Here is a 17234-nt window from a genome sequence, read left to right as displayed (position 1 = left end):
TGACTTTCAATGGGAACCAAGTATTTAACCACTATTTATGTAGGAAAAAGAAAATGTAACATTCAAAGCACAGCTAAGAGATACAGGTGTGTCCAGGTGGCTGGACCATTGACACACAGTTACTCCAAACCCCTCCTCAGCTTCTTGCCCCAGCTCTTGCTGTTGCTGCAGCATGACACCACATGTTTCCCTGACAATATATTCAATTAAAAAAAAGCCCACTATACTAAAACCGTGTTTCAGATTATTCTGAGTGATTTCTGTTAGAAAGCAGCTTCATCTCGATGGACATGCCAGCACAACTAAAGGAAAACTGTCCCCAGCAGGGAATGGTAACAAGCAGATGGATCAATAAACTCTTTAACCTGCCCTAAGAAGCAGTACACACAAATACAGCTTTGTTTCTGCACAGCTGCTTCCAGGCCAGGGGAATGGGCAACTCCAGGAACATTTCTCCCAGAGCAGTCAGAACCATGTGCAGAATGGTCAGACACAACCTCCCAGCCTGAAAACTGGAGAGCTGCAGAACTTCAGACACTCATGCAAGAAAAAGAAGTCCCTGTTCCCTTCAGTCTACAGTTCATTCCCCTTCATTACTGTGAAGGTCACAGCAACCCCTATGAGAAGACAACGTTCAGAGCTGAACTCGCACCTCCCCTTCAGAACATCATGCTTGGTGCAACCAAATTTATGCTTTTTTTGACTTGTTATCTGAGTCTACTTACATCTTCATTTCAGAACCATTTGGTTTTTGTGTGGTGACTTTAAAAAGCCTGCTTTTCATTTTGTGTTGTGGTGATAGTTCTTCACATTTTGACATAAGAAAGCAAAAATCTTTCCAAAAGTTCTATTATTAAAAACCCTTACAAGTCATACAGCTGATCCCATAGCTTCACTGAGATTTAGGAAGAAAGCCAGCCTTCCAACCAAGATTTGGAAGCAAGCCTATAAATAGTCTAAGTACTTATTAATTCTGTTTCTCCCCCTTTCCCTCCCTGGAAGTCCATCCCATGAAGCTGCCAACTTGTCCTTCTCCAGACCAGGCATGATGTCTTTTAAATATTTTGGATTACTTCTCACTCTCAAACACCTCAAGCACACCCCAGTTCATCTTCCTGCACAGGACTTGTTCTTAAAACAATGTCTGACCTAAAGGATCAGTGTGCTGAGAGCTGATGACAATGCATTGCTTCAGACAAAAGCCAGCCCTGTTCTGAAGTGTTCTGTGTTGAGAAAACAAAGATTATTTCCAATATGCTCACTTAGAGCACGAAGGAATTCTTGGTTACATCAAAATATCCCTCTGTCTTTGTTTCAGAATAGGGGAAAAATTGCAAAAAGGTTTTCATCTGCAAAATCACAACTGAACTATGAAAACCAAAAATCCTTGCTAAAAGCAGCCCAGCACTAGACCCACAGAACCTGCCATTTATTTGGGTTTTGCACTCTTTCAATGATAAACTAACTTCGTATCATGAAGAGAATAAACTCATGCTTTGAGTATAGCAATTAGATGTCTTGGTGAAAATATTCCTAAACTGATAAACAAATTATTTACCTAATTTTCAAAGGATTCTCCAAGTCCTCAAAATAATGCAAACAAAATTCCAATAATAAAAAGGAAAATTAACTATGATTTGGCTCATTTATGTCTATCATTTGACTGCTATGCATCTGTAATATTTTTCCCATTGGTCTTGTGAGTTTAATGGCTTCTCTTATGCAAGATAGAAGAGATGAAAGTTATTCTGAGCGCATCACTTGGAGATTTCAGAGATCATAACTGGATTTTTGTATCTATATGCTTATTCTACTACTACTACTTAGTCAAAGGTAGCACGTTCTCTCTAATAAAATGTTAAAAAGTGTTCAAGAACAGGCAAATGCAGTGCCTCCACACTGGCTTTCTCTTATCAGTGTTAGAATACATGGCTGGGTGAAAGTACCTTATGTGAGGGCACAAGATAATAACCTGAGAACAGAAGAAGCTGGCATAAATTAAGTTACACATAGGTAGCTCTAATTTAAAGGCTCTTCGAGCCCAAGGTGTATAACCCCTTTTGAACAAAACAAACTCATCTAGGTGGGTCCAGGAAACCAGTCTAAGTTTAGAAACAGAAGTGTAATATCCACAGAAGGCCTTTCTGAAACTGGCAGAAATCTATTCCTGTCAAAGGGAGAAGTAAGAGACAGATTTTTGTGGTTCACTAAAATACCTGTAAATCTATTTCTCTCCAGCATTGAGAGTAGGGCAAATAAAGACAGACTGTGCATCTAGTTTTTTTAAAAAAAATAAGAATCAGTAATTTAACCCTCTACAGGAAAAGCTTTCTTCCCCCCTTAAGACTCTTTCTGTTGGCATTAGCCTCAATAAATACAGTGCAGTCACCTGTTTTATGAATTATATAGTTCCCAGCAGGAAAAAATGAGAAAGGGAAAACTTCCTCAGAAAGAAACAAAAAAAAAAAAAGGGAGGATAAAAACTAGCTTTTTCAGTAACAGTGATGAAATTTGTAATAAAGACCAGCTGCCACTGAATTATTTTGTTATCCAACAGATCAATTGAATCCACCTTATGTTGCACACACGTTGTTATTTATACTCATTGCCTGTCAGTACATTGCTGATTTCTACAGAGATGGCAAAGTGATTTACCAGGCAGGCTGGTGTCTGTGGCACAGCTGCACAGCCAGGAATGGAAGTGCTGCCTCTCTTGTGACTTTTAAATAACCCAACCCCTGAAGTACTTTGTAGCCTTGAAGGTCAGACAGACACAATGCAATAACACGGGAAGAAGAGTTTTCCCAGTGTTACAGGAGCAGTTGTACGCGTGCAGCAATGAGGAGGGAGAGCTAAAAACCACTGGGGTGTTTTTTCAAGATAGGTTTATACTGTCCTACTGAAAAAGCCAAGGTGATACTGTGCAGGGGTAGATTGTCATGATGGCATTAAATGAGGAAGGTGTGCTTAGGCAAGTTAGGGTAGGAGAATCAGGCCTACGGAAGGATGCAAGCAAAAATATTACATGGTTGTGTTTCAATGGTGTTATAATTTTGCATATAACTAAGAGGAAATGTAGTGTCTATACAGCAACAGAAAAACTTGTACAAAATGTGTCACTGCTGCAAACCAACAATTTAGACTGAAGATACAGCAAAAACAATCCAAGAGAGTCAGTCTGAGCTAATTGCTGTGATGCACAAAAGCTGAGCCAGCTGTGTTATTTGTTAACTACAGGATGCAAGAGCTGACTGATTATTCAGATTGTTTGCACAAATATGATGAACTATTTTAAAATAAAAATTAAAAAAGACAGCGTTACTACTACACAAATCCAAGAACAAGGCAACCCAGTCCCTTTTCCATATGTAAGATATTTCCCCATGCTACTCAAAAGCAAAAGGAAGCCAGCAGAAAAAAGGAAATCAAGGAAACTGCTTGTCTCCAATACAAAGTGCCTACAACACAAGTGACTCTTTAGAGGGCTGTCAGCACTTAAAGTCACCAGTTATATCAATTTATATGGACTCTTACTGGGACAGTAAATTAGAGCAGTTTCAACATAAGAAAGCCAGGTTTTGAGGCAACCTCCCAGCAGAACAAGTAACCTAATTAGTTTGAAGATGAAGCCTGGTAGATTTATGAACGGTATAGGCCACAAGTTCCCACAACAAGGACCTGGATTTAATCACACAAGAATCCCTGTTCAGTCCTGCATTGCTAAGCATGTGGGGACTAATTTCTTCTGTGCCTGTAGGTGCCATGGCTGCTACTCAGCCCTTACACTGAAGTCACAGAACAGCAATAACACAGGTTTACACCAGGTGAGTGGCAAGCCCCTTCTGGAGTGCTGGGCAAGGATATTTCTGAGCTGAACAAATTGCTTACCTTTCCAATGTTCTTTTTTAAGCTTTTCCAAGGTACTCCGCTGTCACCATTCCCAGGTCACTTTTAAACTATAAAAGGCCTGCAAATCACACTCTTTCTTGGTAGTAATACTACATCTACACATTAATGTTCCATTTCTGCCAGTTTTATAAATCCTTGGGAGTTGTATATCACAATCTATATAAACAGCAGTGCCACAGACAGTACAAGAAGATGTCAGACAGTTTCACCTCATAAGGAACTTCACTGACTTACTGTAATTTACCAAGTTTATAAAAAATTCTCCTTAATACCAATCTGTATACAAAATATCAACAACGAAACTTCACTAAGTGTGTGACAAAAAAATTGCAAATTCTTCTCTTCTTCACTTGTATCAGTGTTCTTACCGGAGACTTTCTCTTTCAACTCATATAGCCACTTCCAAATATTTATCAGTCATGTAGAAAAAAAAAAAAAAGGCACTAACATCTTTATACACTGATATATTCAAGCTCTATCTAAGCTATCGAAGACCTAGATCTCGGCTTTGTTGCTTTTTGTTAGAATTCCCAGTCTGAATCCTGCTGGTATATTGACTAGCTATATTAAACAACTTCATCTCTTTCCAGTGTCTTATGCCATTATCTCTGGAGGGCAGGGACACATCAGACAGATAGCTCTGCACACTGATTCAGTAGGAAGTACAGTAGATATTTTGATTTGTTAATTCTAAAACTTCCTGTAAAGTGCCAAATACTTCTTAAGTAGTGTGGGTCAAGATTTTCTGATTATGTCAATCTAATTAGTAATCAGAAACTACAAACACATAACGAACCCTCAATCATAATAAGCTCAACTAACTGCTACAATACAACCCTAAGAACTTCAACTTGGTAATTTATATGTACATCTCTTTACACTTAGTCACCCTAAATAAGAAATAATTCTCATAATATTTCATATACTGAGGGGAAAAATATGACAAAGCTCAAATATACTTCTTTTCCTGTCCTATGGAACTGAAGATATTACTTATGATTGTGAATTTATGTGGCACTTCTATTCTGTAAGTGTTCTGACACATTCCAGGTTTACTACCTTGCTGCATATAATTTTGACTGTAAGATACTACCATTGTCTTCAACCTTCAAAGTGCTTTCTTAGGCAGTATTTGGCTTTTCATCATGTTACAGACCTTCTGTTCACATTATGAGATATTTGATTGCCTGTAAACAAGGAAATAATCAGAATAAATTAATCTTTTAGGCATTCATGTAATTTTACCTTCATTAATTCCATCTGACTTCCCACTAACCTGGAAAGGTTTAAGTGGGGGTCCACAGAGGGGTGGAAATGCTGCTTAGAGAACAATGACTGGAATTACTTTAGCTGGTATGCAATTCCCATAACACCACACCCCTGATCCTGCACTGAAATTCTTATGACTAGAAAAACAGTGGGGAAACCATGTTACTGCATAAAAAAGCTGCTTTTGATAGAAGCAGGTAAAGTTTCATCATGAAAAGACATATTTGCACCTGGACAAATTCACCATTTTGCCCAGAGGGAGTAGTACAGTCATTTACACCCTGAGGAGGAGTGTTGGCTGGCAGAAAGAGCAAGCTGTACACTGGATCAAGTTTTCACATAGTTGCAAAACTATCAGTTTCCATATTAAGTGAAAATTAGTAGTTTTCTACAGCTCTGTTTTCAATATTCTCGATCACCATCAGTCCAGGGACCAGAAATCCCAAGGTCAAGGACGAGCCCTCAGTTTCAGAGTCAAAAGTTCAGAATGACCTTTTACAAAAATAGACCTTTTCACTGGTCCCTCTAGGTCTCCTGGAGTTACACTGCATTTTCACCAGGAGCCACTTGGTAACACTTCAAATTAACAGGCTAAATTACAGCTCTGTTAAATAAAATCAGATATTACAGGGGAAATGCTTTTCTTCCCACTAGCACTCCTAAATCTTCAAAAACTAAACCAAGAGGAAGCTAAATCAGGAATTAGTTTGACCACATGACTTTCCTGACTTAGTTTACAGAAAATTAATTTGCATCTATTACTAGTAACCTAACATAGTCTGCATTAACTGGGCCTGCTTAGAAGGCAACAGACATTCCAAAGGTGCACATCTGTGGCCTACACAAAGAGGTCCTGGGCATAGAACACACAGAATTGTTTGGGTTGGAAGAGACCTTAAAGATCATCCAGTTCCCACCTCCTTGCCATGGACGGGGACACCTCCCACTAGACCAGGTTGTTCACGATTAACACCCTCCAGTGTTAGGATAATATTCACCGTAATCCAAATTCCCTCAACACAACTCCATAAGAGATTACAGCTGACACAGTGAGGTTTTAAATCATCACACATTGTGGTCACCTCATCAGTCCTTTCTGTAGAAACACAGCATCTCCAAACCTACTTAGGCATAATAAGCCATTTTGAGAACACTACTGCGAGATTATTCCCTACTGTGGGGTGAGAATTCATATTTCCTTATGCAAAGCTCTGATGACTAATACCTCAATTTTTTTTTCCTTTGTCTTTGCCTTATTTTCAGCTAAGAGAATGAATTAGCTGGGTTAAGTATGAAAATTACTCATTTTAGTGGAAGGTGCCCCTGCCCATGCCAGGAGGGTTAGAACTAGATGAATTTAAGGTCCCTTCCAACCTAAACAATTCTCTCATTTTCTTCTATATAGCCCATCTATTATTTTTCTGGGTGATTCTGCTGACATTCTGGTCTTACCCTGCCTTTAGCAGAGACTACCAGGCTTCTTGTTCAGTCCCAAGAATGCTGTTTAGTCTGTCAGTTCAGGATGTTTGTAGATGTTACTGTTAGATTCTTTTTTCAATGCTGTCTTCAGTTTTCTTGTAGAAAACAGATGTACCTACTGAGCTAATCCTGCTTTCTCCATCCATTACCACTTCTAACATCAGAAATCTACAACTCAAAAGAAAAACTGTATAAACACTCATAAGGAAATAAACATCTCATAAATAGATGCAAAGTCAAATCAGGAGGAAACCTAAGCAGTTTTTGTTCCTTGTTAACAATTTAAACTCATCCCTTCTCCATCTTACTTTCACGACTGACTTGAGCAAGGAGGGGTGACACTGAGTGCATGAAGAGGCCTAGGAATTGCTGCAGCTTTACCCCATCTCCCTTCAAAGCTGCATTTGGACACGAGGCTGAGGAGAAACCAGGTATAGGAAAATTCCTTCACTTGTTTTCCAGAACATGCAAACTAGACAGACTGGATATAATCGAGTAAGGTGTGTGCAGTATGTAATTCTGAATATAGATTCAGTTCAGAACCTTATTCATCCCAGGGAGTCAAAGAAGCAGCTCAAAACCATAGCATCTGGAAGAAACAGGAACTCACTGTCTCTTTGCCACAGTCCTTCTTTGGGAAGGGATTTACAGTGCAGAATCCCAAGGTTATTTCCTGTTCAGGAAGAGGAAGCTTAACAGACATGTTGTCAATCTCCATTTGAATAATGAGAGGTCTTTCCACAGCTAGGGAAGAATAAAGCTCAAAGTTTCATGAAGATTTATCTATCTTTCTTGAGCTATTTGGGAAGGAGGGGGTGGTAATGCCTTTTGTCTTTTCCAGTAAGCCAGAACTCTCATACTTTTACTTATCTTTCAGCATCTTTCCATGTCTGCCATCTCTAAAACTCCCATCCCTCCCAAATTAATTCTGAACACCTTTCTGTGGAGGGGGAGAAGGGTGAGATAAGTGACAGCCCAAGTAAAAAGTTCAGATCCCAAGCATTACCAGAATGCTGTCCCACAAATATCCCATCTTATCTGAGGACCACACGAGTGTCACTGCACTGCCATAAGGAAACAATTTTTTACCCTGGGAAAGAAGGTGATGGGAACAAAGTATAGCTGTGGCTGACCTGAGCTCTGGGGAAATGTTAGCTCAAACTGGTTCACCCCTGTGTGGTCAAGGCATTTCAGTGTGTGTGGTTTTAACAGCTCTGAGCTGCTGTTGCTTGAGAGGCAATATTCCATTTACATCCAAGCTATAAAGTTTTGGCAAGAGTCCCCTAGGTTTATAACAGTTAAGGACTAAGGCAGATATTCTTCTCTCTAATGGGGAAAGGTCAATATTCTTTATATTGGTGGGTTTGGTTTTTTTTTAGTATTACAAAGAAAGCACTTTAAATCTTTGTCTGTTGCCTGAATGAATTAGGGAATAATATCAGACCACCCCACAAGCATAGCTGAATGGTTGTCATTTTTCAGTATTTTCCCCTCAGCTAGTCTCTTAGGAAAATGTGTAAATGATAATAGATCACTCTTGTTTCAAGTAATTGAAAGCATATTCTCAAGCCTTTAAACATATCCAGCATGAATCCAGCTGGAGCTCCCCAAATCAACTTGCAAGTCCTTCAGTCACTGTGAAGGCCAGAAACATTTACAGTGGCAACACAAGATAACATAACTCTCTCCACTCCAGGGAAGTGTTTCTACTGGACATTCTTCTGGAGATGTTAAAGAGCTATAGACAGCACAAAGTCTGATGTGGCCCTGAAAAGTACTCATATTATTACCTTCTCAATGAAAGAATCTAGCACAGCTAAATTTGGATAAAAGTTTTGCAAAGCTGTACTTTGAGAGCTTTATTCCCTTAGGTGAGAATTACAGAGAAAGGGGCCACTTTCTCCATTTAAAAATATTGTTATACATCTAACTTGCTACTATGAAAACAATACTGAACAAAACCAATCACGTTACCTTCTCACCCCTTCTAATGATTTTAAATCTACAAAATCCTTTCCCTGGTAAAGTAGAGAACAACTGTATTCAACAGGAATGCAGTAGGCTGAACCAGCCCAGAAGGATATATCCTTATAAAAACCATATATTGTTTCCTAACACCTTTGCATACAACAGTGTCATTCCTCAGACAGGGACAAAAATAAAACGCTTGCAGAAAAGCAATGTGTGGCATAAGACCAGGAAAAATTCAGATCAGCAACATAATAAGTTACATTGTTCAGTTAAAGTGACAAACTGATTAAAGATACATATATATGAAGGGAGATGTCAGAAAGAAAAGTTCTTTGAGTGGTTGGTTCTGAGGGCAAAAGGCTGGGGCAGGGGAAGGAGATAGGACAAGCCTTAGTTCATCTTTTCCATGACTTCCCCTGGAACAAGCCCCATGCAGCCCCCACAGTGTGATTAATTCCCCCACAGACAGAGAGCCTAATCCTTACTAAAGACACAGAAGAGACCATTTAGGTATGAGCTATCACAGGCCACCAGATCATGGCATCCCTTTCATGTGCTGCTCAGCACTCTGAAGTGCCTTCTTCCTTCCTGCTCTTACTACTATATACGACTGTTCTGCACTGATCATTAAAAGCTTTCTTATATCCAAGCTAACAGCCAGCAAATAGTTCATTTTGTAGCAGCAAGTCTTGCAGCTTAATGCTTTCACCCATAGTACTTACCCTTCTAAGTTTTTTCTTCTGTAAAACACCATGCTCTGGCAGGATACATACACTTCTTTCCATGATCACTTTTTATAACCTTCTCTCTTTTATATGTGTGATAAAGCAGAGCTGTGAATGTACCCCAAGTTAAGTCAGCCTGAGATTTACACATACAAAAAAAATGCTGTCTATGCTTCCATTTAGCATGCTGGAATTGTATTTTATTTTTAATTAGGCAACAGTGATCATTGTTGAAAACTATATACGGAGTCTTCTGTCCAACTGAGAAAGTGACACTCCTGGTCTAGAGCAAAAACCCTCATTAGTATTTTGTAACTGACTGAATACGTATTTTGCACTGTTATTTAATCTTACTTTGCTGGTTCTTAAGATATTTGCTGCCACACTTGCACATTGTATACCTCTTTTCAAAACTCTGAATGGATGCCCAAGTCTCAGAACAGACGGTTTTGCATTTTGTTTACATTCCAGAGAATTTCAACATGTACATCCTCAGTCCACCCCAAGTGTCTGCTGCAGAAGCAGGATTAGGAAAAGCTACCAGCTTCCAAACAGCCACAGATAAAGGAAGAAACATTCCCTTTGTAGAGGTCTACCCAGAATTAGCAGTCATTTTCACCATGTGGAGCTTGTCTTTGAATGCTTCTAGTTCTCTTCACACAATTCCATCAGTGACAAGTATCTCTGCACTAGTGAGCCCAGTCTTAAGAACATCCCTTGAAACATTCCATCTACAAAAACAGAAGCTCCTCTGCTCCAATACATCTCCCACAGTTCAAGGTACCATTTTGTTTGCATCAATTTGCTCATGAGAACTAGATTCCTATCCTGGCATTTCCTGCCTTTCCCAGAAGCTGTGCAGGAAGATTAGGATGTTCTGAGTCAGCACAAAGCACAGTGGCTGGCAACAGCACATACAAGATGAGAGGAGGGTTTGTCTTCAGAAGTACATTTTATTTTAGTGTAAGTGCATTATCAAATTCAAGGGTTTTCTTTTGTGAAAGAGGTCATTGTTAAGCCTTACATGCTTTGAGGTTGCATCTATGTCAGACTACAGTGCTGCATTAATGCCAAGCCATAATCAATTAGCACTTTAAATACACCTTCATTTTATACACATGCTTGTTGACCAGGGCAAGCTTAACAGGACCCCTCCAGCAGAAGGTGTAGTAAAGCACATGGACAAAATACATCCTCAAAGACTTCACCTGAGCTCAGCCCTGCCAATGTGTCTCTAAGAGGGTAGAAGTGAAAGATCAATAATAGACAATTCCAGTTATGCCAGTCAGAGGTACAATTTCAGATGTGCCAGGGATACACATATTGGTTGCCTGTACTGGTTCCAGAGTGCTGATCACCCCCAAGCCTGGCTGACCTGGGAGCTACAAAGAGCAAGGCCAGTCAATTCACATTAACACTTTCTGAAAAGCAAATTATCACAGATGTGCTGATTTAATGCAAGTTTTGAAGTAGTTCTGAATAGCTAAAAGAATCAAATCAGACATCAAGCCAGGCCCCATATTAAAGGCTGCAAAGGTTTAGTTCCAGAACACACGCTGAGGGGGAAGAAAAAGAGCACACAATCACCAAATAAAACTCATGTATACATCTGCAGAACGATTTGTGAGGAAGTTCTGTGGACAGACTTCAGATCAAACACAGCATACTGTAAGAAAAATCAGTATCTAACAACGATTCAAGGACTTGGTTATAACTGCACTTGCAGTTAACTCTGAAGATTTTAAGGAATTACTGCCCTTCGTTCTTATTTTTGTCAGCAGTGGTTTGTACTAGTTATTGAATCTCAGTTGACAGGCAGAACCACTTAGTTCTGCAGAGGTAGCAGTATTCAAATCAACTGCACAGACACATGCCACTAGTTTAAGTCATCCACGAATCCCTCCCAGAAGACCATATTATAGGTACAATACAGATACAACTCTTTCCAGCTACTATAAAATGGCACAAGATAAAATGACGCACTAGGATCTCCTAATGAATTGCTCATTTTTAATTACAACTCTCCAGGCACTGGTATGTATCAATAATAGAAAAATTCAAAGGTTAAAAACAGTGTACAGTTTAGCACAGAAGGCAACATTTGAAGAGAAGCACATCATTTTAATTTGCTTTGAAGTTTAAAGCAATCCAAACAAAAAAGTTAAACTATATAAATACAGAGTAAATGCACACAGTTTACAGCCAACTACATGTATGCAAGAATAATAGCAAACCTCACATGAGCATTGAAGTATTCTCAAACTGTCATCTGTGAGTGTTTAGCTATGATTCTGAGGGCATAGTTATGTTCACATATGCAGGGTAGGCAGACTCTTAAATAGAAGAACCGAAAAAACATAACTCAGTCTTAACAAACAGAAAGTTGAAAAAAGTACCTAGGCAAGCTTCAGCATTCTGCTTGTTTCCAAATTTGAACAGTTTAAACAGGAAGCAACACTTATAAAGGCTCTCCAATGTTTTGTCTCTGGAAGCATCCTTTTACAATGCTACAGTCTGAGGAATGTTACAGAGGTCATAAGAAAAACAGAATAACAAACTGTCGTTAACAAACAATCAGATGTCATTAACATCTCAATCAGTAAGGGAATACACGGAGTGCATTATGTAAACAGAGAACTAGATCGGTTCAGTGTTAATATACAAGCGGACAGGTGATGTTTCAGTTACAATCAGAACAACCAAGAACTCCACAGCTCCCTACTGTAAACCTACTTCAAACAGCACAGAGGAGCAGACCAGAAATTCAGACAAAAAAATAAAATCTATCCATCAGGTGAAAGGCTGGGCTCAGCCCCCCCGCAAGACACCCCAGCTCAGTTGTTTCCACACAGCACCGCAGGAGCCGAAGGGACAGGAGGGGTTCGGGAATGTGCCTGCGCTCACGGGGATCAGTTTTCCACGCGCGGTTCAGCGCAGCGGGCGTGCTCCGCTGCCACCTGCGGGCCGCGCCGGGGAACTGCAGCCGCCCGCACCCACCAGCGGGCCCGACAGCTCGGTCTGACCCAGGCGAGGGAAACAGCGGGAAGCCAATTAACTACCGAGGTTCAGACATCCCAGACCTTTGCCTCCAGCACAGACAAGCGTGACACAAACACACGGCACTCAACTACAAATCAAGATGACCAGTTTAAATGCACTCCTTTCAGCTCTGTAAAGATATTATTGAATGTAGCATCTTTTTATTCCCTTTGACTTTTTATAATAAATATGAAGAAAACTATACAAATAATTTACAGATCTTTGGGAAATATTTCAGAGGTAACTTTGCAGGTACTGATAGTTTAAAAAATAGCAAAAAAATCCCAAGAAATTTTGGGGTTATGTTTGGTTATGTAAAGCAAATCAAAAAGATCACCCCTGAAATTTAAAACAAAGCTGGAACATCCATTGAAGTGGAATAATAAACTGATTGTCTACTTTAAGCTGCTGCCTCCCGTATTCAGTTGTCCTTGTTAACGTGTCCACATCAACCCAAGGGGCTCTGCTCTCCCCCAGAGAAGGCACACACACAGTACCCAGGGAATTCATGGGAGACAAACATGGAACCAAGGGACAATGTATCCAAACAGGAGAGTAACTCTCATGAAGCCTCGGCAAATCCAAGTGATTATCACGTTCATGAATTCCAAAGCTGAATCTAAGTTTTGGCTGTGACTGAACTATCTGGATAGAATGGAGAGTGACCCACTTTCCACACAACAAAGGTTACAGTAAGTCACTATTCCTGAACAATGGCATAACAGCAAGGTTTAGGTCAGAGTCATGAATACTCCAGACTTTTCCTGGAGAGATCGCTAAAAAAAAGCCCACTTTAGAACTCATTTAAGCACTCCTTTCACTTCTTTGGGACAATCAAGTCACCATGGTCACATCTCAGACCATGCTATGTCTTTAAAAAGACAACATTTTCCAAGAAGGGAAGTCAATTTTGCATTGCAAGGTCACTGTACACACTATGGATGGCTTTTAGAGGATGAGCAATTAATATAGAAAATTACCTTAAATACTCAAGGACTTTGACACAAGGGTCAAAATTAAGGAAAGAAAATAAGAAAAACCCAGACTGATTGTTCTGCAAGCTTTGAGCTTCTACATAGAGCCTACAGAACCACTGCAGAGATGCTATGGATCTACAGCATGAACTCTTGCCCAGCTTACACAGAAATCAAACCACATGCTTTGCTTAAAACCCAACTGCATATTTCAAACACAGTTTGGCTACAGATAATCAGTAAGAGGAAGAAAATTCATAAGCCCTAAGAAGGCCACAAAGTGCATAAGAAGTCATTCATAAAATAAAGCCATTGCACACAACGCACAGTTCAAGTGTACTGAAGTACCACACTGGAAGAGTTGATAGCACAGTTCTGTCCATGCCAGTGTAGCAGCATTTAAGAGTAGAAAGCTATTGCCCCCAATTTATAATGATCATCTTCCTCCTAAGGATAATGGATGCAGACTGCAGAGACATCTAGAAAGCTGTAAAAGTTCCTGTAACGTTCAACTTTTTAACACTCCAGTTGCATGATTTTGGAAAACTCCGTAAATTATGACAAAAAACCAGCTAAGCCTCGCTGCTGAATGCAAGGCATTGTTTTGCTATTGGCTTGTGGAGTAAAAACAATGTCTGAATATTCAGACAACGTAGAGGACAAGGTTACACTGTCAGCTGCAGTTCAGGACACAGGTTCAAGCTGACAGACGTGATACAGCAATTATCAAGGGGAATGCTTTCAAGAAAATCTCAACTGCAATTTTCTCCATCCTTCTGCACAGAGCCTGTCTGCACTGAGAAGATCTATCACAGCTTCAACTGGTTTCTGCTTTCTGGTCACCTTAGCCACAGTGATATGTGCTCTCTCTCAGTACTTCCATAAAAGTATAGGTAATCCAGACATTTAAGGGTAATACAGCTTGTGCTTAGGCAGCATGAAACTATCTGTGTCAATCCTGTCTTCACAAACAGGAGGCTGGACTAGTTAAGATTTCTGATCACATTACAAATCCTTAAAAAGACTATAAAGTAGCATTCACCAACTTCTTCCTTAGCTGTGTGAGTGACCTGAACAGGTTGGCAAGGAAAACTGATGATATAGGACAATGTTTCATAGGTCTCTCTACTTAACAACAGTTCCAGAAAAGAAAAAGGACGATACAGCAGAACCAGAAATCCACATACATCCAGTATTAACAGACTGATAACCTGAAGAGTTCAGTAATCTTGCTAAACTACAACACTGCTCAAAATTTAAGGGGGGGAAACCCAACCATAAGCAAACTAAAAACTACAAAAAGTATCACCTTTTGTAGTGAAGAAATAACTCTGTTCTGGGTCCCTGCACCATATTTTGTCTTGAGGTAGCAACATGGAAAACTTTACACACTGACTACTACCTCAGTCTCTTTATGAACCTTCAGGTATAGAAATCTACAAAAGTACTGTCTTGTCCATTCTTCCAACAGGTTACTGTGAAGTAAAACAGAACAATCACTAAGAAAAGTGAATAAGGCTGCCCAAGAACATATCTTATCTTCCCTCCCTTACCCATCAGGTCTCTGAAGATGACTCCATGGCTTTGTCTAGTTTAACAGATGAAAAGGAAGTAATAATTTTGAATTAAGAAATGTATGAAGGCATTCCCTAAGCGGCAGTTCCTATTTGTCACACTGCCAAGAGACCACACAATAAGGCAGCAAAATTATTCATAGTTGCCCACAATCAACCTTCTGTTTTGTCTACAGCTGCTTGTTCTTGATATAGCGTTCCTTTTGCCCACCACATTAGCATTGACATTCAGTGGTCCACTCCAGTCTTTCCATCTTCCACCTTCTTCCAGGAAGCCTTGTCACACTGCTATCCATCAAGCAAGTAGACTACAACTTCATAGGTTGACATCATGATAGCTGTGTTTGGGATCTGTCTGATCAGGTGCGTGGTTAAGCCTCGGTACAGGGATCCGTACCCTTCCTCTCGCACAAGCAAAGACAGTGTCTGGAAGAAAGATCTGTATTTTGTTCCCTCTTCTCTTAGTCTTGTTCGTACAACCTCTGTACAAAGAAAACCACATGTGGTTACATTCACCACTTTGCATTATTGTTCCCAGAAACCAAATCAGTGATTTGTTACATGAAAATCCCCCTCCTCAAGTTCTCAATCTCAGAACCCCCCTTTAAAAAAAAAAAAGGAGTAGCAAACCAAGTATGTGTAGAGAAGAAAACAAGTTACATTTTCAGCAGCATTAGATACCTGACTGAACAAGGCTAATTGTTTTGCTTAGTTACAGTCCAGAAAGGGACTGTTGTTTGGGCTTACATTTTAGCTCAGAAGTTGACACTGGTTTAGTATTCAGTTCATTAACAAACCTCATGGACACACAATTATTTTGCAGGAGAATCAAGTGCAACTGAAATACAAACTAGGCAGCCTGTTTTTCTAGAAGGGAGACAAGAACTTGCTGGAAAATTACAGAAAATTGCTGAGTAGATAGATTCCAATTGAAAGAGGATCTCCTTAAGTACTTCAGGCCATACCCTGGTAAACCTTTGGCAAAATAAAGATTTCCTAAGAGAAGGTCATGCTAGATGCCCACTTTAAAGCACTTCCATTTCTGAATACCACACTCACGTTGACCTGCCAAATCTGATGTGAAAAGCTTTAGACAAAGAAATATTTCTTGAGCAAATGAACCAAAGCCGGCTACAAATATCACTGAAAAGACTCCCTCTGGTGGATCTGACTCAGGTTCTCAACTCTACATGCCCCACTTACCATGGGGATATGCTATTGATGTTGCACAAGTTTTGGAAGTGGCAGCAGCCATCATCATTCCCACAAAGTCCGATGCTTCTTTTGCTGACTCATCCTCACTGTCCATGGGAGAAGCAGTCTTATACTCCAGCAGTTTTTTCTTAATACTCTCATAAATAACAAAATGAATAACAGTCTCAGATATGCCTGCATAGGACGCTGACATTCCTCTGTAAAAGCCTTTAAGACCATCTGATCGATAAACTTTTCGGACACACTCAAGAGCACTCATTCGCTTTTCTCCACGATTCCTAAAAGGAGAAAACAAGTCATATATCAACTGGTGCAACTTGGGACTGGACAACAGTTAAACAGTTTTTCTTTGAGTGATGAGGAGACTTAGGAAACATCCAACACTGATGTTGAGAAGCTCCAAGTCAGATACTGCTAAGAACACACAGAACCTGAAAGTCTCAAAGACCTTTAGCACTAAACACAGGTAAAGCATTACATGGAATCCAAGCCAAACTTCATATGCTGACAAAAGAAAAAAGTATCATGTAGATGGGTTCAACAGCTCTAAGCCCCCCCAACTCTGCAATAAAGGATCAAACTGCTTGAAAACAGACTCCCAAATGGGCTGTCAATGTCAGTGACTCATGAGAAAAATCACCATTTTCTTTTGCATAATGGATTTCCCCTAAGTGTTGCCTGAAATAAAGCGCTCCATAGCATGGTAATTACAGAGTTTGAACAGCAGGCCCCACAGCATTACAGCTCTCAGCAAACAACTAGCACATCAACCAATGCAACACTGGTAGCTGTTATTTGACTCAACTAAGCCACTGCTGATGGAAAATGCTCATTAGACGTGACTGTATCAAGCAGTATTTGGCAAATAAAATTTTATTCCCATTTTGAGCTTGCTTATTGAATTGAATTGTGCATATTGAAATACTTAGCATGTGTACTGGGTTTATGTTGCCAGGTTTTGGCAGCAGGGGGGATACAGGGGTTGCTTCCGTGGGAAGCTGCCAGAAACTTCCCTGATGTCCAGCAGAGCCAAGGCCAGCTGGCTCCAGGATGGACCCATCACTGGCCAAGGCCAGCAA

The 17234-nt window shown here is 40.0% G+C and overlaps 1 protein-coding gene across 1 annotated transcript in view; it reads right to left on the bottom strand.

Moving 5' to 3' along the window:
- Nucleotides 1-14720: 14720 nt before the first annotated feature.
- The window catches only part of SLC25A36 (solute carrier family 25 member 36), a 28963-nt gene continuing 26449 nt past the window's right edge, over nt 14721-17234 (bottom strand). The window contains exons 6-7 of the mRNA XM_051782239.1: nt 16144-16433; nt 14721-15422 (exon numbers count right to left, since the gene is read on the bottom strand). Coding sequence (XP_051638199.1) covers nt 15229-15422; nt 16144-16433 — 484 coding nt within the window. The 3' untranslated portion in view covers nt 14721-15228. The remainder of the gene's footprint in view (nt 15423-16143; nt 16434-17234) is intronic.

This window comes from Manacus candei, unplaced genomic scaffold (genome assembly GCF_025592945.1).
Source record: "Manacus candei isolate 608988 ecotype Guabito, Panama unplaced genomic scaffold, ASM2559294v1 h1tg000015l, whole genome shotgun sequence".
In the NCBI taxonomy this organism is placed as follows: Eukaryota; Metazoa; Chordata; class Aves; order Passeriformes; family Pipridae; genus Manacus; species Manacus candei.
Note: the sequence above shows the minus strand (reverse complement) of the source record. Positions and strands in the feature narration are given on the sequence as shown.